Below are 25950 nucleotides of genomic sequence, written 5' to 3' on the forward strand. Positions count from 1 at the left end.
TGTGTGTGAGATATAGATAGATTATATATATATATATATATATATATATATATATATTATATATATATATACACACTGTATATAAGAATGCAGTTATGTACTGCCTACATTATGTCAGTCAAAATCCACTGTATTCTGACAAGTTGTTTCACACGGTCTTGCAGTAGTGTGTACATTTCTCACAGTGTATGTTATGCTAAACCCACAAATAAGTGCCTTTCTCTCAGCCTTGGTTTGTCCACCCCAGCCTATGTATATTATTCAGATCAGCAATAGACATCCTTTGATATATACAGTATTTATATCTATTACTGATGTTTTGATAAAGATGTGTTGATTTAAAGTGAACATTGTTATCTTGTTGATCAATCAACACGTTTTTCCCAAAACAAGACACCCTTGAAGTATGTCTCTGGTGTCTTGTATTCATTCTACTTATTTACATGTAAGAAACTGCTGCACTGAGCGCTCTGCAGGTCACACAATAAGTGTACACGCTACATCCATCGTTTGCCATTTCGGTTAGTATGACTCCCTCATAAATCTGTCATTGGTAATATCACCCTCTCTTAGAAACCCCTACCAACATCTACGTAATTGACAATGATCAAAACAAAACAGAATAAACATTGGACATTTTATTCAGAAGTCTCAGAATAGCTGTGGAGAAAATTTAACTGTACAAGAGGCGTATGTGACACAACAAATGATCCCAAATCTCTCTGGGACAGAGCTGTGCATGTATTGAGGGGGTCTGTAAATACGTTGTAAGACCACACCCGTGGGGCAGGGGCTCTTAAAGTTTTCATAAAAACAAAAGGTCACTTGTAAGCCCTTGTTTCCCAGAGTTGGCTTCCTTACTGTATGACGATGTAATTTCTGAAACATGTTGAACGACTGGTCCCCAAAGTAGCATGCTTTGTTTTTCAAGCAGCGATTGTCCAAGTGAGAAAAAAAATCACTTGCTTCTTAAACTGTATTGGTCACAGTTCCAACAAACGTTGACATGTGTTTAACCTGAAATATGTTGCGGCTCCTAAAACACGCCTGGCAGTAATCTGTACGGCACTGCATCCATGTAATACTTCCAGTCTTTCCCGTACTTGCTAGAGCATCGATGTTCGTCACGTATGCAGCGGTGAACAAGCAACATGGTCATGTATATAATGTAGAAATAAGGCAGGAGGTGCTGAAATCCGCATGCCAGGCAGTACGACAGAGATCCCATCAAATCTCCAGTGTAGTTAAAATGCCGTGCAACCCCCCAGAATCCAGAAATCATTAGTTTGCTGGAATGCCTCTTGCCATCCACCGACGTGTAAGAACATTCAATATATTTGGGCTTTTTGCCCCAAATCTCACAGTTACCATTGGTGCGTCTAAACAGATCCTTTTGATGGTTGGTCATCCTGAAGATGTAGTATCCAATCAGACCTAGCACAAGAATACCTACTGCGGCTGTTGTAGAGAGGTGGACTGGGTTATACACCAAATATAGACCCTGGAATAAAAAATAAATAAAATTTCTTGCCATTGTGCTATAATAAAGAGGTACAAATAGCATTCAGAAATATAGGTAAAAGATTCCATACCTTGACAGAACCTGAGATGTTTTACATTCTATTTATATTTACTATCAAGCTATGTGCAACTGTTATCTGAAATTCCAGCCAAAAATATGCTAAATACAGTGTCCTTACATAGGTTTATAGGCAGGAAGTCTGCTAAGCATAGGGATAAAATCAACGCCCTCAATTACAAGTTTGATGGAATGTCATACATTCTGCTAAGCTCCAGAAACTGTTGCATTTACTTGCTCTATGAGGAAAAAGCATTTTAACAAACATTTTTAGGGGATAATTCAATTGGGCGCGTTACGGGTAAAAGTAATGTGCCCTGTGCACCGTTATTACGGTAATAATGCGCTTAATTACTGTTATTACGGTAGTTCCAACGCCGGCTTTCTGCTCGCAGCTCAGAGGCGCTGCGAGCAGAAAGCCGGGTTAAAACTACAGTAATAATGGTAATAGTTTTACCGCCGCGCTATTTCAGGGGGAATTGTATTGAATTCCCCCCATAGTATACTTTTTTTAGTTAGTTAGAAGTTAGATTTACGAATCTGTATTTTTGTCTGGAATGAGAGCCAGCTCATGCCGCACTTTCGCCCTGGGAAGAGACTATTTAAAATAGATGTGCATAGAGGAATAAATGATAAAAGCTAAGTAACCATAGAACGTAATTTAGTATTAGGCATTTTAGCGCCCCACACATTCAAGTGCCCCGGACCATTGCTTGGCCAGGCAGCATACTGCTTGGGCAGGACACCTCACAGTGGTTAAATATACAGATTATTAAAACAATAACATCGAGGTATTGGTTGGAAACCTTGGTCTATATCTCAGTGTAGGCTCCTTGTAATATTGGACAAATTATATTACCTCCCTGACAACCAGGAACCAGATTGAAAACTTAATGGGTATGTGCTAGAGTAAGATTATTGCTATTAAGTTAGGTTAGAGAATTGTCTTTCGTTAAATAATACTCTAGGGAGTGTCATTATGAATGGTTAACTCTGCTTAGCGATAACAAGACAGGAATGAAAAGCACATAAGGAACACAGTAAGATCATTAAACGTATACATTTATTAAAAATCTAAGTAGGATACGTACAAGACATTACAATTACAAGCACTGTAAGACAATAAATCTATCAATCAATCAGTCAATGTATGCATCAATTTTGATGTGAGACCAGATTGGACCCAAATCTGACCAGAAGTCACCAGATAAGATGTCTACTTACTGGACCCCATGTGATTCAATTGCTTGACCTGGGTGCATTGCAATTGGATCCAATTTGGTTGCCCACTTGGGTGCCATTACCTGTAATGTGTAGAGAAAGGGCAGCCAGACACAGTCTCCCCATCCAAGGTACCAGCCAAAGTGGTCGTGGCAGATGTCTATTGTTTTCAGGTACCAAGCTTCATTCCAAAAGAAATCCACTACATAAATGGCCTGTGGATACAAATCATGATCAAATAACAATAAAATCAAGATAGTAATTGATATTTTTTTCTGGATACAATAAAATCTGTAATGTAAAGAAAGGCATTATTTGTTCTGCCCCAAGTTAAGATTTTGAAAAAAAAAAACAATTTAATGAACAAAAGGAAACAGAGCTGCTGTGACAGGCTGAGAGAGAAGTATAAATAGAATAAAACAATGAAGAGTATACAATAAGCTGCTATGATGCATCTGTCAGTAATCTTATGGCCAGTACACTAGCTGTGATTTCTTAGTGGTTATCTGGTGCAAAACTATCATAAAACGGAACAAGAATTATGTTGCTACAATATATATTTTGCCAGAGATAAGCATTCTGTAGCAACTACTGGATAATATACAGTACATATGGGGATCCTCAGAGCCACATAAAATTCCCTAAAGGACTAAAATTAGACCGCCTTGATTAGGGTAGTAGGGCATAAGTGATTCGCAGTGAGACTTACCTGCAGGACATTGACGAGAATCATTGAGTTGGTGACCTGGCCGTATAACTCTTTCTGCTTTGCTGCATATGACAGATTTATGAGAGTCCAGGCAACAATGCCAGGTCTTCCATTAAAGAAAAGCTTGAAATCGAACCACTTTCCAATACGAGGGTTAAATTCAATCCCCATCATGTAGTCGTAGATTATATTGCCAGTGAATTTGCTGCCAAAATCAGAGATATACGAAAATGACATTAATTATGTATACATTGTGGCTGTTGTTTTTGTTTTGCAATATAGTATATAACTTTAGTATATAGATGTTGTATCTTTCATCGAGATGTATTTATTTGTAGTTGCAGCTGGGTTGAAAATAGGAATCTATAGGTTATGTCCATTGTATTCATCCCTTATGTAAAATACTAGAGGGTTGTTTACAAACCACAAACAATGTGGGGGACAGACAGTTTCTTTATGTACACAAGTTATTCATCTGGCAAATACATAGCTAAGTGCAAGCCCACTTCCTGATCTTTGCAACTGCCTTTGAAAAATGTGTGCCTAGCTTAGTGTGTATTCTGCATTGGAAACCGTGGTGGATCCAGAGCAGGGGCTGGCTGCTTGCGGCCGCACACTATGTATATATGCCTGATAGACAGAGATGCACCTTCCCCCCTCCCAAGCAAAAGTCTAGGTCCGCTCCTGAGTGAAAAGTCACTTCACAGTCTAACATACTTGGGTCCAGTATTCATTTAAATGTTTCCGTTTTGCTCCTAAAATACTGCTCGATTATGCATTTATGTCTTAAACTAATCCTGGGCATCGGGCTGTTCTTATTACTCGTTACTTTGTGTGTTTGAAGGCTTTTGTAACATTGATTGCAATGTGCCTAGAGTTTCTCTTTCCTGCAAAAGTGCAATCGAATGGTGTAAATTGCATTTCATTCTAAGTATCCTGTCTCTGGGACTCCAAGGTGGCAGAAAATTTTATGTCTATTTTTGTGGGGAATACAAAGCTGCACAGGCCAAATATCAAGACCCCATAAGCTGCAAGTTGTTTAATTAAACTACCAGGTTAAGCATAAAAAGCAAAAACCTGCAACCCTGGATAGTCACATATTTTAATAGGCTTTTACTAAGACTCCTATCTGGTATGCGCATACATTAAAAATAGTGGGAACCTTATATTCAACATACTTGGCCCTTCCACATTTCTTTTTACACATTGTCCCCTATATATTACAGGGAAGACTGTTGCTATCTTACCAGTCTTTGGCGTTTGTTGGGAAGAGGTAAGCTTTGATCATTGCAAATGTGGAGACGGCATAGCCCAGTATGTTGGTACACCACAACAGCGGGATCCAGTTGTCGATGATGATGGTGGGAGAGAACCAGTGGAAATAATAGGCGTTGGCAAACCAGAGAATTTGGGTTATGATCCAGGCCTGGAGTCCATTGACCTGGTACTTGTTGATAATGCCTGGAAAATGGAGAGTGCATGGTCTTTAGTACAGGATTACAATCATTCATACTGTATGTCTCCCAGACAGACATCAATATAAACAATGCCCTAGTTGTTAGGTCTGTGTCTAGTACATCCACAGATAAGTGTAAGAAAACATAATGTTAAAGAAAACTATTCTAGCTGCACAGAATAAATAAGTTGATACTATTTTTGTAAGATTCTGCTGGGGTTTGAGCTTGCATTTCACTGCCTGTCAGTTAGTATTTAGGCTATTGGACATGGTGCTGTAATAGATAAATAAATTAAAAAAACAACAGTGCAAGGGATTTGTCGACCAAAAATAAACTTGTTAAGAAACATTTTTCCGTTTAATTAATGAATTTATTTATTTGGTTGACAAAGGCCTTTAGAATTGTATGGTGCTGCACTATATCTGTCTCCGTGCCCTTTTATATGTGTTTTCAGTCTATTATGAATCTTCACTTCCTTAATGAGCCCAGCCGTAATGAGCTCCGAGCACACACCAGAAGTATACAAGATATGCTAAAATACTGCTGGTTTGTATGCTTGGATCTGAACTTGCTGCATCCTTGTCTCAGTCTTTGTTTCCGGTTCCCCCTTCTTTCTCTGTCCTGGGTCTGCGGACTTTGATGTACGCTGGGCAGATCCACCCAGATACACTGGTGCAAAACCAATGCACAAGAAACCGGGGAAATTACTGAAACACAAAGTGCCTCAGTGATGTTACTGGTTCCTGGAGCACTAATAGTTGTCATTTTCAATATTGGTTCAGCTCACATAATGGGGCTGCGTGCTCTTTATTAACTAAAACTTTGAAGCCTACAAAGGAACGAAACTTGGAAATGACTGAAATGCGGCAGTGTTTAAAGCTTTGTGCAGCAGAGATAATTATACACACTCACCAGCTGGTGTTCGAGCCCCTTCCTGGACACCTCCAGCGTAGCCAGGGAGAAATTTATGGCAAATATCAGGAACTAACATGTAGAGGAATACCTACAACATAAATGCATGATTAGGACTATGGCCAAATCCAACTGGAATCTCTACATAGTTGATGTACTTGCAATTCAAATGGGAAAGTATATTAATCTCTCATGGAAGTAAATCAAACTGTTAGTTAAAAAGCAATCCACTATTTGAAAATTATATGTCAGCAGAGTATTAGTGAGCTAAATACTATAGGTGAAATAACCGGTGTGGTTATACTTAACTAAACAGGTCCACCATGCTTTCTTACTGCAGCCAATGGCCATGTTAGTAGAAGCATTGGCCGATAATGTGGCAGTAGCACATCTGTTTACTTATACCATCATGTGAAGAAATAAGGCTGCTGATTCAGGTACCGTTAGACACTACTACAGAGTTATCTAAGCAGCGATGAAAGTTGGGTAACATTTAGTTGCAAAATAGAACCAATGGGTTTATTATATATATTAATAAAACAGGTTGTGAAACCCCTAGTTCAGTTGTGAATGACGTAATATTACATCACATTGCATCACATGAAATTTAAGAACTTGAAACAAAATGATATTAAATAAGTTTAGTTATTGGACACAACAGATTTGCAAAAACACAAATACTAGGACACAAGTAGATGACAAAACTTTGACTGTCAAACCACCTTAAGCAGTTCTTATTATACAAGGCCCAGATTGAAAAGAGATTTGTAATTACCTGAAAAGAGACCCAAACCGCGTAGATGTTAGCAGCTCTCCAGGTGATGAGCGGAGTCTTGCTCCATATATCAGACAACTGAGTTTTTCCCGAATATAGGTCAAGGATGGGAGCAGTGAGGGCGCACTGGTATTGGTCACATGACATGACAAAATAATATACTATAAGTGGTGCAAACATAAGTAGGAAGATGACACCGCCCAAAGAGAACCAGTCCACTTCCCTGCAAACAATATAACATAATATTATAGTACACAGAATATTTTATTCTTTGCCATAGTGTTCAACTAATACTTATTGTTATTTGATTAATTATAACCTGTGATTGCATGCCCACAATACCATTATATTGTAGAGAACCATTATTTTCCTCAGAAATAAAGCAAAGTCTGTTACAGTAAGTAAATTCATCTATGATATGTATGACTAGAAGAATAGGATAATAGCGGTTTTCTCACCAGGCTCGTCCCCATTGACCATCTTCTTCTTTTGCTCCGTTAACAATTTTCTTGTACTCTCCTCTGGCTGTATTCTGTTTCCGGCGCTCTCCCATTTTATTATCTGCAAGACAGAAGGATTATAATCTGCAGGATCCTTCCCAGAAAGTTACAGTTTACCACTATGATTGCTCGGCTTAGACGGAGCAACATTACTTAGTCTACTGCCCGAGTAGAAGCTATGTCTAGGTGAAGAGTTCATATTAGTTTGTCTTGGAACACGTAAGTTCACGTAACATTTCAACTTGTTTGGAAAAAATGGATGCACAACTTCACTCTATAATGAGAACTCGTTTGTTTTATTCACAAACTACGTACTTCTGCTGCACTGAGAAGCATGAACCATATATGGAAAACATTATTTCATAACAGTGTTATTACATATTTTAACACACAGGTGGCACTGTTTGATTTCTTTTCAGATGGACATTAATTGGACATTAACTGCGTAAAGCTAGGAGCAGATTGTGCAAGAGGCAAAAGTTTATTTTTGCATGCAGGGCAAATGCAAATTTTGCATTAAATAGCTGGTTTTGTTTCCAACTGCAAATCAACCCCTTAGTTTGTACAGGGCTGTACATGTTAGCTACAACCAATCCACACTGAGCATCGTTGCAAAGCAAGTCTGCCAGTTTGTTCACTCTGTCTGCTCTGTTGGAGAAGCTCGTCCCCCGCCCGACATGGCAGCCTGCTGCACAAGAGTGGGAGAGCACGGTGGACATATTAACTCATACACACTATGGTTCTTTAATGTATATTATTCAGCTCAGTAATACATAGTCAATTAATGTGGCCAAGTGTATTCTGATATCAGCAGTACAAAGTAATATCGTGTACTGGAATATTTACTGCATTAATATTAATCTTTATAAGGAGCCACAAAGGGTCTTGAGTGCCGTACAGGATAGATAGATAGATACATACATGTAAGTAATGCATACATGGACAGTAGCTGTCACTCACCTCTGTTTCACTGCTAATCAGTCTTTTAAACTATATTTCTAACCACTAACGTGATATGTGTGGAGTGCAGCATCCAATCACTCCTAATTGAAACTAGTTATGAAGAAATTATTTATTTCTGTTAATAAAATCTAGAGGATGTCACATGGATGCTTTGAATGCATGAACATTTTTTTAAACGCTGACAGCAGCATTTTAGACAAGTGTCCAATAAAAACACTCTTCAATTGAAATACAAAGTTTAGCAGACCCAGCCACACAGCGCTTTATAAGCGCTCATTATAAGCTGTAAGATTTTAAGGCAATGTGTTTGCCCAGCTGCAATAAAATGCTAAAAAAATTATCCATGAGCACCTCTGGGAAAAAGCTTGTGTGATACCTCCCTAAGAGGATAAATGTATTTGTCACACAACTGACTATAGTTTTATGTCATCAAGATGCAGGGGAAAGTTTCTAACCTTGTATTTTTAATCTTTGCACTAGATTATGTGTTATCATCTACAATGATAGTTCTTATCAGCTGCTGGAGCTGCCCAGAGATTAGGCCTGTCCTGTACATGGGAATATGCTGTATATCAGCAAACTTCCATGGCTGCAGATATTTGCATCCAAGATCTGGGTCCAATTTGCTGCCACATACATACAGTATACAGTATAAAGAGCTATGGAATTTGCTGGCTCTATATAAATAAATGTTGATGATGATAAATGCCTCTGCACAACCTAACATGACAGAATTATAATACAACTCTAGTGTATTTAACAAACCACTGACCTTAAAGTATAAGTTACTTTATATAAACTAGTATTATTACCATTCACAGACCCAATGATGAAAGTTTAAGATATTTAATATTAGGCTGTGTTTTTTGGAAGGGAATCATTCGTTCAATAGCATAGCAGACTTCCTGTCTGTTATGCTGGCCAAACACGTCCAGATCTAATCATTAGGATCACTCACCAAATTACTAGATCTGTGGCTGCAAATCACACTGATCTGTACTATTGAGGAGGAGCTTGAGGGGGGGGGGGTCAGAATGGCATATTTAATAAAAGATGATTTAAGATTTTATTTTTTGTGCGTTAGAACTTCTCAGCTGCTCAACAAACTAATAATCTAATTTCCAGTTTATTTAACTATTTTCTCTAAATGTTAAAACATAAAACAATGAACCTGCATGTTTGTAATTTCTATGGTGAGCTGGTACTGCAACAAGGCTTTCCCTGCCAGTGTATGATTAAACAACAGCCACAAACCACAGAGGACATCCGCCCTCTTGGCCAAAATTATCATTAACTAAGAAAATCACTTGATTGGTTTACCAAGTTATAGCATTTGAATAAAGCACGTCTTTGTGGCTATCCATGTTCTACTCTGCAAGAAAATCTCTAGGAAGCAGACACTGTAGTGTTATAGTCATATCTTTTACAGCTTTTTGTTTATTCTGTGTTTGGCCTTCTACAGTGGTTTTATCCTCTAAACGGTATCTAGCTTAGAAATGTCCTTCAAGAACTCCACTCTGTCTTATCAGCTGCTCTTTGTCTCCATGTACTAAGTTCAGTGGGTTATTCATGAGATACCAGCAGGTATTCAGCCTCTGAGAACCTGTGTAGAAGATAGTCAGGTGAAAGAGTTGTATTTGAAGTGATTATATATATATATATATATATATATATATATATATATATATATATATATGTCATTTGCTAACTGCTTTCTGTACAGCTGGAGTAGTTGCAACATATGAAGTGTTTGTAGGAGATGTACTAAATGGACCTGATTCATTAAGGAAAGTGAAGCAGAAAAAGGAGTAACTTTGCACCATGCTGCATTGGAGGTGGATGTAAATTTAAAATGTGATGGTAGATTTATATTCGGGGTAGGGCATGTCCTAGATCAACCGTCAATATCAATGTAAAAATAAAGCTATTGTTAAATATGATTTTTTGTTAAGGCCTCATAAAGCCTCTGTTCAGCCATTTTTGTAACTCGCATAGATATATTATTTGCTAAAAGAGATTATTAATTTTTCTGCTGAAATGCAGTTTTGCAAGATGTAAGCCCATCATGGCCTTGAGGTTAAGCTGACATAGAACTCCTGTAAGAATGTAGCAAGATTTGTGAACAATAGGTGGTTTCATTTTCAGCTTTTAGTGTGGGAGCTGTGCCCATGACTTTGGATATGGCAGACAGGATATAAACCTCCAGCCCCCCTTGGGAAAAGAATAATTGACACATCTGTCCTGAGAAGGGGGAGAAAGTTAAACACCTCAAGAATATGTGAGATCAGGGCCGGATTAAGGGAATGGAGGCCCCTGGGCCAAGGGGGCCTCCATTCCCCCTGTGAGGGCCCCCCCCGTGATCGAGACGCCCCAAACCCCCCCCCCCCCCCCCCCCGGTGAGCCGAGCCTCCCCCAAGGCACTTACCTCCTCCTGGCATTGCAGTCCTTCCCCGGCGCGCTGTACACTCTTTACTGAGGAGATCTCGTGAGAGTGAGACTCACGAGATCTCCTCAGTAAGGAGACTACAGTGCGCCGGTGAAGGACTGCAGTTAAAGTGCTCAGCAGCATTGATCGTACCAAGAGCGCCCCCGACCGATCAATACTGCTGCTGAGCACTTTCAAGGGCCCCCTGGATGCCCGAGGCCCCTGGGCTGTAGCCCAGTTAGCCCTATGGTTAATCCGGCCCTGCGTGAGATAGTTATTCCACAGCGCATCCCATAGACTATTGCATGCTTATGACGTAGGATTCATATATTCAGTAGGCTATAAAGACTTGTATCTTGATATCAATAAACAGAGAATATTCCTTGTATACAGAACATGGTCTGTGTCTATTCTCTCCAGCTGATTGAAGTGCTTCCAGATATACTTGACACCACAGGCAAACTTGGATCAGATTTCAGATCTAACACTATCAAGTATTTGTGTGCTACATGAAAAAACAGACAGTATTTTCCTTATGTGCAAAATAATAAACTAATTTGCACACCTTGCATTGCAACATGGTTTTGTCCAGAAAACTTGAGTAAGAAAATGTACTCAATTGTTGGCTTAACTTTCCTTAATGAATCAGGCCCAATATTTTTAAATTATGTAATCTCAATTAGGCTATTAAAAATGGCAAGTGGATCTAGACTGATTTATCATATAATACAATTCTGAATGTAAATCTGTTTTTGTTCCCATAACAATTATGGTCCTGATTCATGGAGAATCCAGGAGAGTATTGAAACAAGCCAAGGTCGCAGGAACAAAGTGGGGCACGCAGAAAGGAGGGTGGTCGACAAGCCGGGTCACAACATTAGAGCAAATACACAGGAGGATGGTCTAGGAAGCCGGGTCACAACACTCACTTGGAAAACTAGAGGCAGAAACCTGTTACTCTGGCACCGTAATGGCGCCAGAGCCAGGTTTAAATAGGGGCAGGAAGGCATGGATAGGAGGAGAGTGATTCAGGCACACAGAGTGCCGATAATAGCGTCCCGTTGCAGCGCATGCGCCCGACGGAGCTGGGGGCGCAGCATCCCTGTTGCTAGGCAGCAGGGCGCCCCGAGCGGCTTTCACAGGCGTCCGTCCCTGCCAAGCGGAAGAAAAGCGGGGACGGTGCCTGACAGCCTGTTTGCATAGCGTACTTTGCGTTATTCCGCAATGTTCATGCCCAGAAATTAACATTACACCAATGTGCACAATTGAAGGAAATTCATATCCACATGCCTCTGACACTTGCAACTCTCTACGACTTAAGAGGCGGAACAGAGGGGGGAAAGGGGCGAACTACTGTAGGCCATGTACAGTAAGGGGTATATTTACTAACCTGCGGGTTTGAAAAAGTGGAGAGGTTGCCTGTAGCAACCAATCAAAATCTAGCTGTCATTTTGTAGAATGTACCAAATGATAACTAAAATCTGATTGGTTGCCATAGGCAACATCTCCACTTTTTCAAACCTGCAGTTTAGGAAATCTAGCCCTAAGGGCGTTTCAACAGAGATGCGACCAATTCAAGCCCTGTGTTTGTCGTAAGTAATCCTGTTTCCAGGCAAACCTTTTACACCCGCTACAGAGCAGGTGTAAATGCCTGCTAATAGCGATGACTGACAAGGCATAGTCTTTGAATTAGAAATTACACGTATGCGTGTCAGTTGCTGTCACAGAACAACTGTGTGCAACTAAGATATACTATATAAACGCATTGTATGAACTCTACCAAGTAGCCAAGTGGTTTCTAAAGGTTTAGCAATACTGAGCACATGACACATTGCTCGCAGAGCATAAACACAGAACTACAGAGGATGTTACTGTACATGAGAAACATCCTGGTTTCAGAAGTTTAACCTGAGTAACATTTTTCAAACATTTTCTGTACACTGAGATCTGTGCTGCTCTGCACATGAGCAAGATACCGTATCCTATATTAAAGCCGGTCATGTAAACACAATGAGGTTATATTCATCACCATCATCACCATTTATTTATATAGCGCCACTGATTCCACAGCGCTGTACAGAGAACTCATTCACACCAGTCCCTGCTCCATTGGAGCTTAGTCTAAATTCCCTAACACACATACGTACTCAGACAGACAGACATTAGGGTCAATTTTGATAGCATCCAATTAACCTACTAGTATGTTTTTGGAGTGTGGGAGGAAACCGGAGCACCCGGAGGAAATCCACGCAAACACAGGGAGAACATACAAACTCCACACAGATAAGGCCATGGTCGGGAATTGAACTCATGACCCCAGCGCTGTGAGGCAGAAGTGCTAACCACTTAGCCACCATGCTGCCCATATTCAATAATTTTAAAAGATAAGACCATTTTACACTTTAAAGTGTGTGTTTTATTTTTCACATTTACATAAGTCATTGCTTTATGTGCAAGTTGTATCTACTTGTATTTTTTACCCATATTGTATCTTTATCACTTGTGTTATGTTTACCCTTGTTGTACCACCAGGGCCACCATCAAGGGGGCTCAAGGAGGGTAGTACGGCTGTATAGCGCCTAACATTACATGGGGGCCCGCTGTGACCTGCAGCTCAAGCCATGCTTCGCTCACATGATGTCATGACGTCGCAACGCTGTGAAGAGGAGCCGACAGGAGCTGTCAGCACCCACAGGAAAAAGGAGAGGAGTCTGTAAGGAGGCTGCTGCTAGTTACTAGTAGAGCCACTATCAGTCCACAATTATGCTGTTTGATTGGTTTTTATATGGGAATAATATTAATTTACTATTGGGAGGGATATATATGTACATATTAAAAAGGGATGCTTTTAGAGTTGGGGCTGGTTGTGGGGACAGAGGCTTATTTATTAAACGTAAACACTTAACTTTATATTGGGCTGGTTGGACGGAAGGAGGGCTAGTTATTAATTTCGGGCGCTATTAATTTAATAATGTCTGGCTCATTGGGGTTATGGTGGCCTAGTGTTTGCTCTGCTTTCCAGCATCTATCTAGTTTCCAAACAGGGCACCAACATTCCAGTATCTATTCAAACAGCAACTAACCTGAAGACACCGATGGCAGCTCCAGATAGTCAACTCTGCAAGATTATAGGAGAGTGCAGCACATGGTTGGAGAACAGTCTAGCGCTTGTAAAGGTCAGCATCTACTCACACCAAGATATGGGGCAGGGGGGGGGGGGGTGGAAGCCCTGCCGTTTTCATCTATACTGGGCCCAACAATCTCTGATGACTGCCCTATGTACCGCCACTCTGTACGGTGCTGTGGAATTAGGTGTCATCAGATAAATCATCAATAATAATGAATAATATTTGAGGATAAACTCATACAAATAACTTTTTTCACTATTTTGTTTTGGGTGTAATTTGGTGGGCCAAAATAAAATACAGAGTTTTACTCACCGGCACTCGGGATCAGGATATTTGGTGGATCTCTGATTGAAGTAAAGTTCTGAGCAGGGGAAGTCCACTGCATGGGAAGTAACATAGTCTGCTCGGGACCATTAGATTTATAAGGGGACTCGCTGAATTGACCGAAAGCTGGTAAAACTTTGTATTTTATTTTACGTAATCTAATTCCACTCGAAACAACATTACAATTACAAATCAGACAATGAGATTCATTATTAAAAACTTACATGGGGGCAGCGCATCTACATTTTTGCAAAGTAAGGGGCATTCCACCCCTTCTGCAGCTTGAGGTAGCACTTGTACAGTGTCCTCCATCTTGGGAAAACCTGCATCTAGACTGCCCAGTGCAAATCAAGGTACATTCCTAATCACCGCTCTTGGCAGACACCTCTGCAAACTAGCAGTGTGCGAAGAAACAGAAAAGTCTGAAGAGGCGCACCGTGCAAAGTGTAACCTCCGACCCCTTTACAACCTCCCCTCTCATTAAATACAAACGTTACCATTATTTTGGGCAATACTACCCACGATAGCCTCATATACAGCATAAATTAATTGAGAGTGAGGGGACATCGTTACTGCCTTCATTATGTGTGTTGTCACTGTTTGGGTGTTTTAAACTTTTTTTTTTTAACATTGGGCAAACTACCTAGAACTGTGCGTCTGCCGAAGTGGTGCTGAAAGGCGCAAGATGCATCCTATAAAAGTATAAGACACACCCAAATCTCCTCCAACTCAGAGCTATCGCACAAATCAGGTTCTTCTGTGTAGTGAAAACGGCTGCTCACCCCTCAACACAGCAAAGAACTCCCCTACAAATGTGTTCTCTCCACACATTTATCTTAGTTCAATAATTTTGCTCTGTAAACTGAAGTCTTGATTTTGCCCCGTTCCGTAAAACTAGGCTCACCAGTGTGCCTACCCCGTAGTTTACCAAGGATACCCTCGCTACATCCAACTCCTTGTATCGGATAGCGTCAACTTCTGTTCCTCTACAAATCATGCTCACTAAATCTATGCACTGTGGTGGAAATTCACTAGCGACCAGTGACATCTCTGAGACATCTGTAAGGAATTCTCAGTGACGACACTAGTTCCAAATGAATATTGCTTCAGCTGTACATCAAGCTGGAAAATAATGCATTTGGGACAGAAAAATCCAAAGGCAGAAAACAAAATGACTGGTGATGTAATGTCAACTACAATAGAGAGAATGCTCCATAGCTGGGAACCACAGGTATATAATGAGATTCATAGCTTTGTCACTTTAGGTTTGATTCCATCACTAGCGTACAATGGACCACATTCCTGTGTGAGCCTCACAACCACAGGAAGCCAATATGCGAGGAATGTGTCACAGAGACACCGACTGAGATTATATCCCCACAAGAAAGACCTTTAATTGACATAAGACCAGCTGGACTGTCTGTAAGATCTGACTGATGGAGGTCACATGTGACTGAGGTCACGTGTGACTGTTTTGACACTGTTATGTTTGTGAAGATACAAGGATAGTCTTTTACTTCTGTGCAATAAGTTTTGGAAACTTTATAGCACAGATCTCCCCTGCTGGGACACTTTTATTTCCCCAAATGGGACACATTTATTTCATCAAAAAGTAGCTTAGTTTTGGTGGAACTAGTTGATCCAAAAATAAAATAAAAAAAATTCTACTTAACCAGAGATCGGTTAATTCAGTGATTCGGCGGGTCCGATTAGTCTATACAGTAGTCCAATTAGGAGATCCCCCCCCCCTTGCTCCAATGAACCTTTTTTTGTCAACGCCACTCCATGAACTTCTCATATAGATGAATGAGAGATTCATAGATGAGGAGTTTTGATAACTTGAACAAAGCGGATTTGAGCAAAAAAAAGGATCTCCACTGGGGGACCCATCAAATTCACCAATCACGGTTAAGTGAAACATTTTATTTTCACGTTTCCCATCTGTGTAATTTGGCCTTGTCACACTGCTGGTAAACAAAAGTCGTTTTACAAAAATATTTCATTTTTGGGCCATTATAGGTAACCAGCAACAGTGTATGTTGTGTCGATTCTCCTCTGCATGTCTTCTTTACAGTATGAGGTAGTTGTAAGCTCCCCAGGGCTGCCCTTGGGGTATGTAATTTTTTTTGTTTTAAACCCCTTACCCATTCCATTTCAAAAGCAGAAGCAGAAGCTGACTGCAGGTACCGATAGGGATCTTTAATCCCTATGCACATGTGTGTCCCAGGCAGGAAACCTGTGTGTATAGGATGCCTATTACTCAATACTTGTATCTTGTGCTTAATGTAATTCTTTTTTTTATGTATGTGATATTTTAAATCCCTGTCAAACTTCACACAAATCTTGTAGCACTTAATAAGTTCATACAATCTTGTATTTAACTGTTGCCAGACACGGAGGGTTATAGGTTAGCTAAGTAAACTTAATGCCTGTAGTTATCATTGCTTATCTACACACAATTACTGCTCATTAATGTGACTGAAAGTTTAGATAACAGCAGCTCAATAAAAAAAACAAAAACCTCACAACACTACTTACTATCAGACAAGTCTGTGCGTTACAGAGGTCACAATATATGCACAAATACTTGTACTCTAGCAACGAGCCGCGCTGGTACAAAATGGCATCACGATTCTGCCTTTAACATCCGTTTCTAGCGAAAGTTAAGTGCGTCTCATTGGATGTGGAAAAGACAAAGCCCTACATATTTGGGTTTTTAACGAGCATTTAACCTGCATTGCGTTGCAGTGTGGGGTTTTTTCAGGGCATCACTAAAAACTGCTATTCGTCTCAATGGGAGTGTATTGTAAACGCGACGAGATGCGGTTACGAAGCGTCTCAACGTATATTTGGCTTGAACAAAATAACAACTTCCTGGTTTGTCACAGACACTTAAAACAACAGTTTGAATGTATATTAAACACAATGGGCCTGATTCATTAAGGAAAGTAAGGCAAAAAAAATGAGTAAGTTTTCTCCTGGACAAAACCATGTTACAATGCAAGGGGTGCAAATTAGTTTTTTATTTTGCACATTTAAGATAAGTTAAGATACTGTCTGATTTTTCATGTAGCACAAAAGTACTTGATAGCTTTATTTTTACACTGACATTTTAAGTTGATCTAGGACATGCCTTACTCCAAATATAAATCTTACTTTAAAATTTACCTCCCCCCTCCAATGCAACATGGTTTTGCCAAGGTGAAAAGTTACTAATTGTTTTTGCTTTGCTTTCCTTAATGAATCAGGGCCAATGTGGTTTATATACATCTTTGCATAACAGTCCAAAAAAACATATTGCATAACGTATCCCAGCATGCCCTCTGCTAATATGTTTATCAAGCATCATCCTCTCTTCTTTAGTAGATTGCTAAAGGTTAACCCTTTACATTAATGGACAAATAAACCTTTTTCTGCACGATTCTATCAAGATTCCAAGTGCCTGGGAATAGGGATTATTCTCTCATTTGTTTCTTATCCTTATCCTTGGCAGTTATTACATTTTCTTAAATATATAGTTTGTCTCTAGAACCATAGACCTCTACAAACATGAAAGTCTGCGATTACAGATCAATAGTGTACAGGAGGTTTCTTTACCTGCTTTGTGTCTCTGGGGCTGGATACATGCAGATCCTTTGTGCACTAGGGATGATATCTGCAAGTAGATCCCTGCCTCCCACCCTCCTGCCCTATCTCCTCCCCTCGTGTGACACACACAGCCAGCTCACCAATAACATACACTCAGAATAACACATCATCTACTGACACACAGTTGGATTGGTGCAGCCGTCTCAAACCACCATCTGAGACCAGTGTGTTACCATAACAATATCTCTACACATACTGAAGAGGAAGTATCCTAGATATGTAACTCACTATTAAGCTGCAGGCTAGGTGGAATACATGGGTGCTTCGCATACATTTACTTCAAAATACATTACATTAATATAAATTCACAATTCTTTGGAGGGCCAATTTTTACGATGTCAAACATGCTGCTTCGTCATCAATCATTCCCTGCAGAGATATCTCTGAAAAGCAGCAAGGCTGAAGTTAGCTTCTTATTCACTCCTTAGGCTGGGTACACTCTACAGAACATTTCTCCCGTTGCAATATCGTTAATGATTTTACCAACGACTGACAGTCCCGATCAGCAGCTGATTCCTGTGTACACACTATACACGATTTACACGATTTACCGTCATATCTGTGCTCTTAATCTGCCATAACCATCGGCTGAAAGGATTGTGACTCTGCACACTCCATAGAGATTTGTGGACACTGCTGGTCGTGAGCGCAGACAGACTGCAGAATTTGCCTCACATTGTTCCATCGTTTATAGAGATTTTCAGTCCGTTTATAAAATTAAATCAAAATATATAAAGTGCTTTGGAACGATAAAGCTCGATCATGGGAGCGTACACATTAATGCGATATCAGACCTAACAATCATTTATTGTGCGATTGGCACACTAATCGGGTGAAAGCCCTGTAAGTGTGTACCCAGCTTAATTCATGTTCCAGATTCTTATTCATGCTCCAGATTTTTACTTTATTTTGAAAGGTTTATATCAAGTTTGATCATTGATCTAACATTAGATTAACACAAAAGGCTGTCCCTTACACCAATTGCAATTGTATGTAGCCTGACCCAACATGGGTTAGGGCATGAATTCAGTTGGCAAAGTGGGCACAGTCACCATATTTTATCATTTTGAATAAGTAGCGGTGGTTTTGCAAGGGTTAAATCCTGTTGGGCCACAAATTTGATAGCGGCAATCCAGCTCTGTTCTTCTGTCTTTCGGTTCCTCTGTAATAATCTGACATCGGTGAGACCAGGCAGTGGCCATATAGCTGGATATATAATAAGCAAACTGTGGCTGGTACTTCTCACATTTACATCTTGTCATGTGAATAATTAAATATTTTCTGTAAAACGCTACATAATATGTTGGCACCACTATATAAGTAAAGGTTAATAATAATAATGCGCTGAGACTCCCAGTAATTAAATCAGAAATATTTCCTTAAAAAACATCATTTACTAACGAGACTGAAGAGTGTACAAATAAATAAATAATCTTTTGTTTCTGACCTCTGTGCATTAACACATTGCAGCACATCTCCCAATACCTGTACAACCAATCGAATAGGGCAGATGCGATCTGCCTCTAAATTGGCTACAAAGCCACTGTCCAAGCACCTAAGCAGCTGGGTCCCATAGAGCACAACCTGAGCTGAAGGATAAAAAACGCACACATTGGTGAGATTGCACCTACTCATCCCTAGTTATTAATTGGAGATGAAAAATACAAGTGTAATGATGCATCATTCAGTGTGAGATGTCAGTGATTGTGATACCTTCTGATTAATCCGGCCCCGAGCAGCATTACATATTTAGTGCTCTGTATTTTCTTTGTTCGTTCCTCTTTGTACAAATGTTTAACTTGTCTATTACTCATAAGACGGAATGCTGAACACCCAACACCCAGTTTGTGTCGTTGGTGCTGCCGTGTACATTGTGAGTGAATACAAGGTACAGCAGCAATTATACTCCCTTCATGCCTACGCCCTCCTCAGTCAGTAATTTTATGGTGGGAAATGGGTGGTTGCTAAAGTAAAAGGACAGGGGGATGAGTTTCTGTGTTACCTCTTGCCAACATCTCTGAAATGTCATTAAAATCGGCTCATAATATGCTTACTAATTAATAATGGCTAATGATGTCCTGGCTGCTGTCCAACCAGTTATTTAGGTGTGGTGTAAAACCCAGCCTTTTTGTCACATTTTAGCCTCCTAGAAGTGAGGTCAGTGCTCATAATTTTAACTGTATTTTAATGATGTTTAAAGCATAGAAGTGAGTGTAAGGCTTTGCAAAAATGAGGACCCTTGTTGTTAGACTTAAGGGGGAGATTCAATTAATTGTGAGGTGCCGCCAAATATTGCCTTGATGTTCGGATGCATATATTAACACTAATGAAAAGCACATTTTAAAAACAAAAACGCATTTGATATGTATTTGTAGGCTGTCAGATGCATCTAAACTCAGAACCAAACGGAAATGGAACTAGTAGATCATTAATATGACTGAAAGTTTAGATAACAGCATTTGTGGTTCGTTTGTGAAAAACAAACCACAAATGCAAGAAAAACTCCAATATGTATCGAAATATTATAATGAATGGTTTTTATTGTCAGACTCATTCACAAGAGTTTCACAAAAAAATAAGCAAAAAAACAGATGAAAAACAAATGAAGAAAATGCTAATGTGTATGAGGACTAAGGCACTTTATCAAAGACAGTGAAAAGTAGTTTGACAGCATGGGGAACAATGGGGTAATTTGTCGAAAACATGCACCTAATTTCCAGGGGGGAAATCAAATTACACATATAAATTACATGTACAACGAAGAGGGGAAAACCTCTAATAACAAATCACCTAAGCAATAGGTCACAAAAAAATGTAATTACATTTACAACATCATAGATCAGTCATCGGTTGCAGAGAGAGAGAGAGAGAATAATTGCACACAATTTTGTGCAATGAAGTTAGTTTGGCGAAATACTTTAATAAATATGCCTTGCATGATTAGTCTCTCTTTATTTATTTTTTTACCCTATCCACCCTCACCATAATTTGTCACTACCAGGTCCCCAAAAGAGGCCTGCTTCCCCCTACAGCCCACTCTAGGCATTCCTGGATGCGTTATGTAACGTGTAATTCAACAAAAATACAGCGAACTGTGCCACACTCCGACTGTTTCAAAGTACAGCAACAGTCAACCACCGGTGTAACCAGCTCCACAGAACACCATATACTACAGACAAATCTCTTGTGTATTTTAGCCCGACCTTTGAAATCAATTAGTTCATTGAGCCGAGTTAATGTCAGTCAGAAATTGTTTACATCAGAGCGTTAATTATGTTGATATCTCTGATATAGGGATATGAAATTGAGATTAGACATCTCCATAATTTGCCTGCCTTCAATGTCATTTGACTGTTACAGCACACAGACCACAGGCAGATCCGGCTATACAGACACAGACACTGCAATGTATTACAAAACAGTCTTTTGTTTACTACATCACATCTCAAGTCGTGTCAAATTGATAATGTATGTAAAACTTGTAAGTAGGTCAAATTTAGAAACTACACTGCATTGACAATTGGTTAGAGCTGCTGGGGCAGTTCTATCTGTATTTTAGTAGCTGTGACTGACAGGGCATGGCAGGCAACTTTTAGCCTGGGATTGGGGGGGGTCAGACTCGGCTCAGTAGCCTATTAAAAACATTTTAAGAACCCACAACCCAGCCAGTCCCTGGTGACTGAGATGAAATCTGGACCAATTTGCTGAGTGGGCTGGGATACTATCAATTTGGAAAACATGATAGAATCTTAGTTTACCCTTAAATACCATTTTAGAACGTTGCAGTTTCTGCCTGTATATTCCCCCCTTGAGCAGTTTTTTTCTTTTTTAAAGTCCCTGTATAGGTTTTGTTTGTTATGAAAACAAATATACTTATTATGTAAGAAATGTTAGTTGTTTGGCATTCCACGGTAAAAACATACTTGTATTCTGCCATGTTTGTGATAATATAACTATTTTATCATCATCATCATCATCATCATTTATTTATATAGCGCCAACATATTCCGTAGCGCTTTACAATTGGGGACAAACGTAATAAACTAATAAACAAACTGGGTAAAACAGACAAAGAGGTGAGAAGGCCCTGCTCGCAAGCTTACAATCTATGGGACAATGGGAGATTGACACATGAGGTTAAGTATACATTTTGCATCTTGGCCCAGCCAGACTGCAAAGGTAGGGTGACTCATAAGCTAAGTGATCCTGTCACACAACAATGTTGGTCCGGGGGTAGTTGTCTTGTGTGAAATTGTGTAACAGGCTAAAGGTAGTGAGGTTAAGATGGTGGTTGAGGAATATTATAAGCTTGTCTGAATAGGTAGGTTTTCAGAGAACGCTTGAAAGTTTGTAGAACAGAGGAGAGTCTTATTGTGCGAGGGAGAGAGTTCCATAGAGTGGGTGCAGCCCGAAAAAAGTCCTGTAACCGGGAATGGGAGGATGTAATGAGGGTGGATGAGAGACGCAGATCTTTTGCAGAACGGAGTTGCCGAGTTGGGAGATATTTTGAGACAAGAGAGGAGATGTATATTGGTGCAGCTTTGTTGATGGCCTTGTAGGTTAGTAAAAGTATTTTATATTGGATTCGGTAGAAGACAGGCAGCCAGTGTAGAGACATACAGAGTGATTCATATTTTATATCGACATTCAGCAGGGAAAGGATATTGGATCACTGGGAGGGGACCTTAGCCTCCTTCTGTATAACCATGATGTGAGCCTCAAGGGATTGAGCAGAAAAATGGGACGTGTCTGATATGTTGTTGAAAGCCTGTAAAAAGAGTGGGCCTAATTTGTCTTTAAATGTCTTATAATATGTGATTTGGAATCCATCAGGACCTGGTCTTATACAATTTGAGGTGGATCATATAGCAAAGTCTAATTCCAAGAAGGTAAAATTTTGCTTCAGTGCGTGAGCGGTCTCTGGGGCCTATTAGGGGAATTCAATTAGGTTAAGGTTATCCGTTATGTGCGATCGGTGGGAAGCTATTTCATCTACATATCCTTTTTCCAAACAGGGACTCAACATTCCAGGATCCGGACAAGCAGCAACTGAGATTAAGACACCGGCAACAGCAGGTGTCAAGAACAGGTAGGAGAGACCAGGACAGTCTGACAACTGTTCTGATTCTGAAAAGGCAGTTCCAATTTTGGGTAGCTGTCTCGCTCAGTCAGGACTTCCCAAGGCAAGGGCAGTTGGAAGGTAGGTCCTGCTTCACAATGCTCTACTCATAAAGGGAGTGAACTGCGTAGTGTACGCAGCATTGCATGTGTATTTGAAGGGGATAGGAAGTGGCTAGAGAGCAGTCTAGCACTGTTTAAAATTATATCTACTCCTCTTGAACGATGGTCCTGCTCAGTTTGGAAACCCCTCTCTAGAAATCTTGCATTTGTTCCTGAATAATAAATGCAGAATTTGTATTAATTTATTTTCTAAAGTCAAGTGTGCGTGTAAGAGGGTCTGAGAAGAGGGAATGGAAGAAGTAAGGGCTGAAGTTTTGCCTAGGCCACCGGGAAACTTTGCACCAGCTCTGTTTACCGTTGCCTGTAAATTAAACCACCGTACTTCTCTTCTACCAAAACATGGTGCTACATCTCCATTTGTGATAACTAAATCTAGCTTCCTTTCGTGTTGGTTCATAACCTAATTGATTAAGAGATGCCCCGTGCAAGCAAAACAGAACGTCACTACTACTGGTTGGTTTAGTTATTGACTGATTTCAGTTCACATCAGAATATTGAAATAATGATCACTTTAACTTTCATTGACATTTCAGTGATTTACTAATCAATCTATTTCCTCATCTCGACATCAGTTGAAGGAGCTTATTTCCTAAGCTTTGAGCAATTATAAGCATAACATTTAAAATTACTGCTACTGTTACTTGTTTCTTTTTTAAGTTTAAAAAAAAAACCACAAAAAAACTGTATATCACTTATAGGGGAAAGTGGGCAGATAGGACTATTTTTTAACCCCCCTTAACCTTAACATGATGAAATGCATCTAGATGGTCATACATTGTAATCTATCTCCTTTTTTGCATTAATCAGCATAAATTGTAGCAGCAACAGCCTATTAGATAACAATAGTGGTTTCAACCTTGGATAGAAGTATTAGCCCTTACATTGGCTAGAATTTCAGGGACTCTGAGTAAACATTGCTGTTTTCAAGGCTATCCAAACACAAGAAAGTAGCTCCAAAGTCATACCCTGCATTATCAGTTTTTTAAACACATTAAAGCAACTTTATTAGAAGGAAAGTTTTTAAACAACTTTGACAATTCACAGTGCGAAGTTCAGAGCAGTACTGCAGCCCATGGTCACCCTCTAGTGGCAGATATACAGTATTTGCCATTTTAATTGAACAATATTGCAACAATAACAAATATCATATTAGCAATACTACATTGATGAAATGCAGTTGCATGATTTATCATATTATTACTATTCAATGTGGAGAACAAGGCTAATTGAAATGAGGTGATACACTAAATACAAAAACTTTATATAGGTTCCTAATACATTATTTAACACAAATATTGAGGTCTATATTCCCATCAAACTCTATCCACTACCTAATATAGTGGCTAGCCTGCTCATATAAACGTCGCTACAGACAGTGGAACAGTAAATACCAATCTAGCTGCATTGCACTCGGCTAATCTGGGCTTGATACCCAGGACCCTTGAATTCCCAGTCCTGACCACTGTATATGGCATAATAACGTGCACTATTTTCAATCTGCTGAACTGCCTGCCTGGCAAACTATAGATACACTCTAGGGGCGATCCGCAATGTACCAGCTTTCACATAAGGGTTCCGCTAGCAACACTTAGTCCTATCCCAAACCTTGTACTGCTTTCCACTTGCTTCCTCATTAATGCTTTGTGCGTCTTTGTGCAAAGTATATTATTGGAAGCACTCCGTTTTGCAGTCCCCTTTAACCCCCTTCTCCAGACTCCTTATACTTTGACATTACTACGGTGGCACTCAGTATAAGTTACTCCCTTTGGTGTGCTATGGCTTCTATCAACAGACTCCTTGTTACACGTACACTGTAGCCCAGTGGATCCCAAACTTTTTCAGTTCAAGGCACCCTTAGGGTCTCAATAATTTTTTCAAGGCACCCCTAAGCCAAAGTAGTTATTACCAAGTAGTCCCCCGCCTTGCTTACTACTGATCCAGGCGGAGGCACCCCTGTGAGATCGCCGAGGCACCCCAGGGAGCCTAGGCGCACAGTTTGGGAACCATTGCTGTAGCCACATACTATGCAATGAACTCTCACTTTGTGAAAGGGTGGACTTCTTCGTTGCAGCCTTGTGGTGACTCTTCGTACTGCTCCCTGAGATTCTACACCAGAACCGGTCACCCTAGTACTCCTGTTTTCTTAGCCTGTGACAAGGACATCATCCCTTTCAAATTGCATATTAAAAGCCAACATGCACATTTATTTGTTGAGGCAATATGTATATACATCAGTTTCTACTGCCAGATACACATAGTCTCTTGTATACTCACTCACCTGTCCACTGAGCCTGATTTATTGTGCTCTAACTCCAGGCTATAGTCAGCATGTAACCCAGTTGCATATTGTTAATTTGGTTCTAGCCCTACTTGCAAACGCTTTTCAAACAACTACTTCCGGTCGCCTCCACAGAGGAGCTCATGCTCGACAGAGCACATAGAATACTTCCACTTACAGAATACGATGATCAACCACTGTGACACATTCCTGTGAGGTACCAATGCTTCAGTGTGAAGAGGAAACTCATTTCTACCCTTCAAAATGTATAACAATTTCCATTTCAAGGGATGAATCTGCAGTTCTTGACAGACCTCAAGAAAACAAGGGATATGATTTTGTTAACAAAGACTCTCCATAACCACAATATTCACTGCGCTGTTTCCTCTACTAACTTCTAGTTATGAAAGATGGCATAACTTTGTCAGCAAACTCTCCTGAACAAGGGCAAAAGATCCACATCCTTCTTGGCGTTTGCAACACATCTCTGCTAGAATCTCCTTCTGATAATAACACTCATCCAAGGCCAAAATACCCTCCCCAGCTTGTCTGGAAGAAATGTTCCTATCTTCCCCTTGGAAATTGTAGTATTTTATTTAATACATTCGTTCCCACTTGTTTAAAATGGATGACCTACCTACATCTGTTAAAATAACACTGCTTTAGCAATCTTTGAGTATGGCTCACACTTATGTGCTTATTTAAGAAGCCCCATGATAGTGCTGCATTCACTATGCACAGGGCCAGGCTGAGAGGTTTGGAACTTGTGGTGTAACTGAAACCAATATTA

The 25950-nt window shown here is 39.9% G+C and overlaps 1 protein-coding gene and 1 long non-coding RNA gene across 2 annotated transcripts in view; one reads left to right on the top strand and one right to left on the bottom strand.

The window, feature by feature from the left end:
• Nucleotides 1-25950, top strand: part of LOC142104017 (uncharacterized) — a 46980-nt gene that overhangs the window by 8919 nt on the left and 12111 nt on the right. Inside the window, exon 3 of the long non-coding RNA XR_012679490.1 lies at nucleotides 22657-22730. This is a non-coding gene — a long non-coding RNA (uncharacterized LOC142104017). The remainder of the gene's footprint in view (nucleotides 1-22656; nucleotides 22731-25950) is intronic.
• DHCR7 (7-dehydrocholesterol reductase) lies at nucleotides 624-17686 on the bottom strand. Its single transcript, XM_075188445.1, has 8 exons — nucleotides 17591-17686; nucleotides 7112-7214; nucleotides 6654-6876; nucleotides 5879-5969; nucleotides 4757-4970; nucleotides 3510-3714; nucleotides 2884-3015; nucleotides 624-1501 (listed from the first exon to the last, which is right to left on the bottom strand). The coding sequence occupies exons 2-8, from the start codon at nucleotides 7204-7206 to the stop codon at nucleotides 1037-1039; spliced, it is 1425 nt and encodes a 474-aa protein (XP_075044546.1). The 5' UTR covers nucleotides 7207-7214; nucleotides 17591-17686; the 3' UTR covers nucleotides 624-1036.

The sequence above is a fragment of the Mixophyes fleayi genome, chromosome 10, assembly GCF_038048845.1.
Source record: "Mixophyes fleayi isolate aMixFle1 chromosome 10, aMixFle1.hap1, whole genome shotgun sequence".
In the NCBI taxonomy this organism is placed as follows: Eukaryota; Metazoa; Chordata; class Amphibia; order Anura; family Limnodynastidae; genus Mixophyes; species Mixophyes fleayi.

Coding starts and splice junctions, on each gene's coding strand:
- DHCR7 (XM_075188445.1), bottom strand. CDS start 7,206: ATGGGAGAGCGCCGGAAACAGAATACAGCCAGAGGAGAGTACAAGAAA. Junction 6,877..7,111: donor GGTCAATGGGGACGAGCCTG/GTGAGAAAACCG, acceptor TATTGTTTGCAG/GGAAGTGGACTGGTTCTCTT. Junction 1,502..2,883: donor CCTTTCTCTACACATTACAG/GTAATGGCACCC, acceptor TTTTTATTCCAG/GGTCTATATTTGGTGTATAA.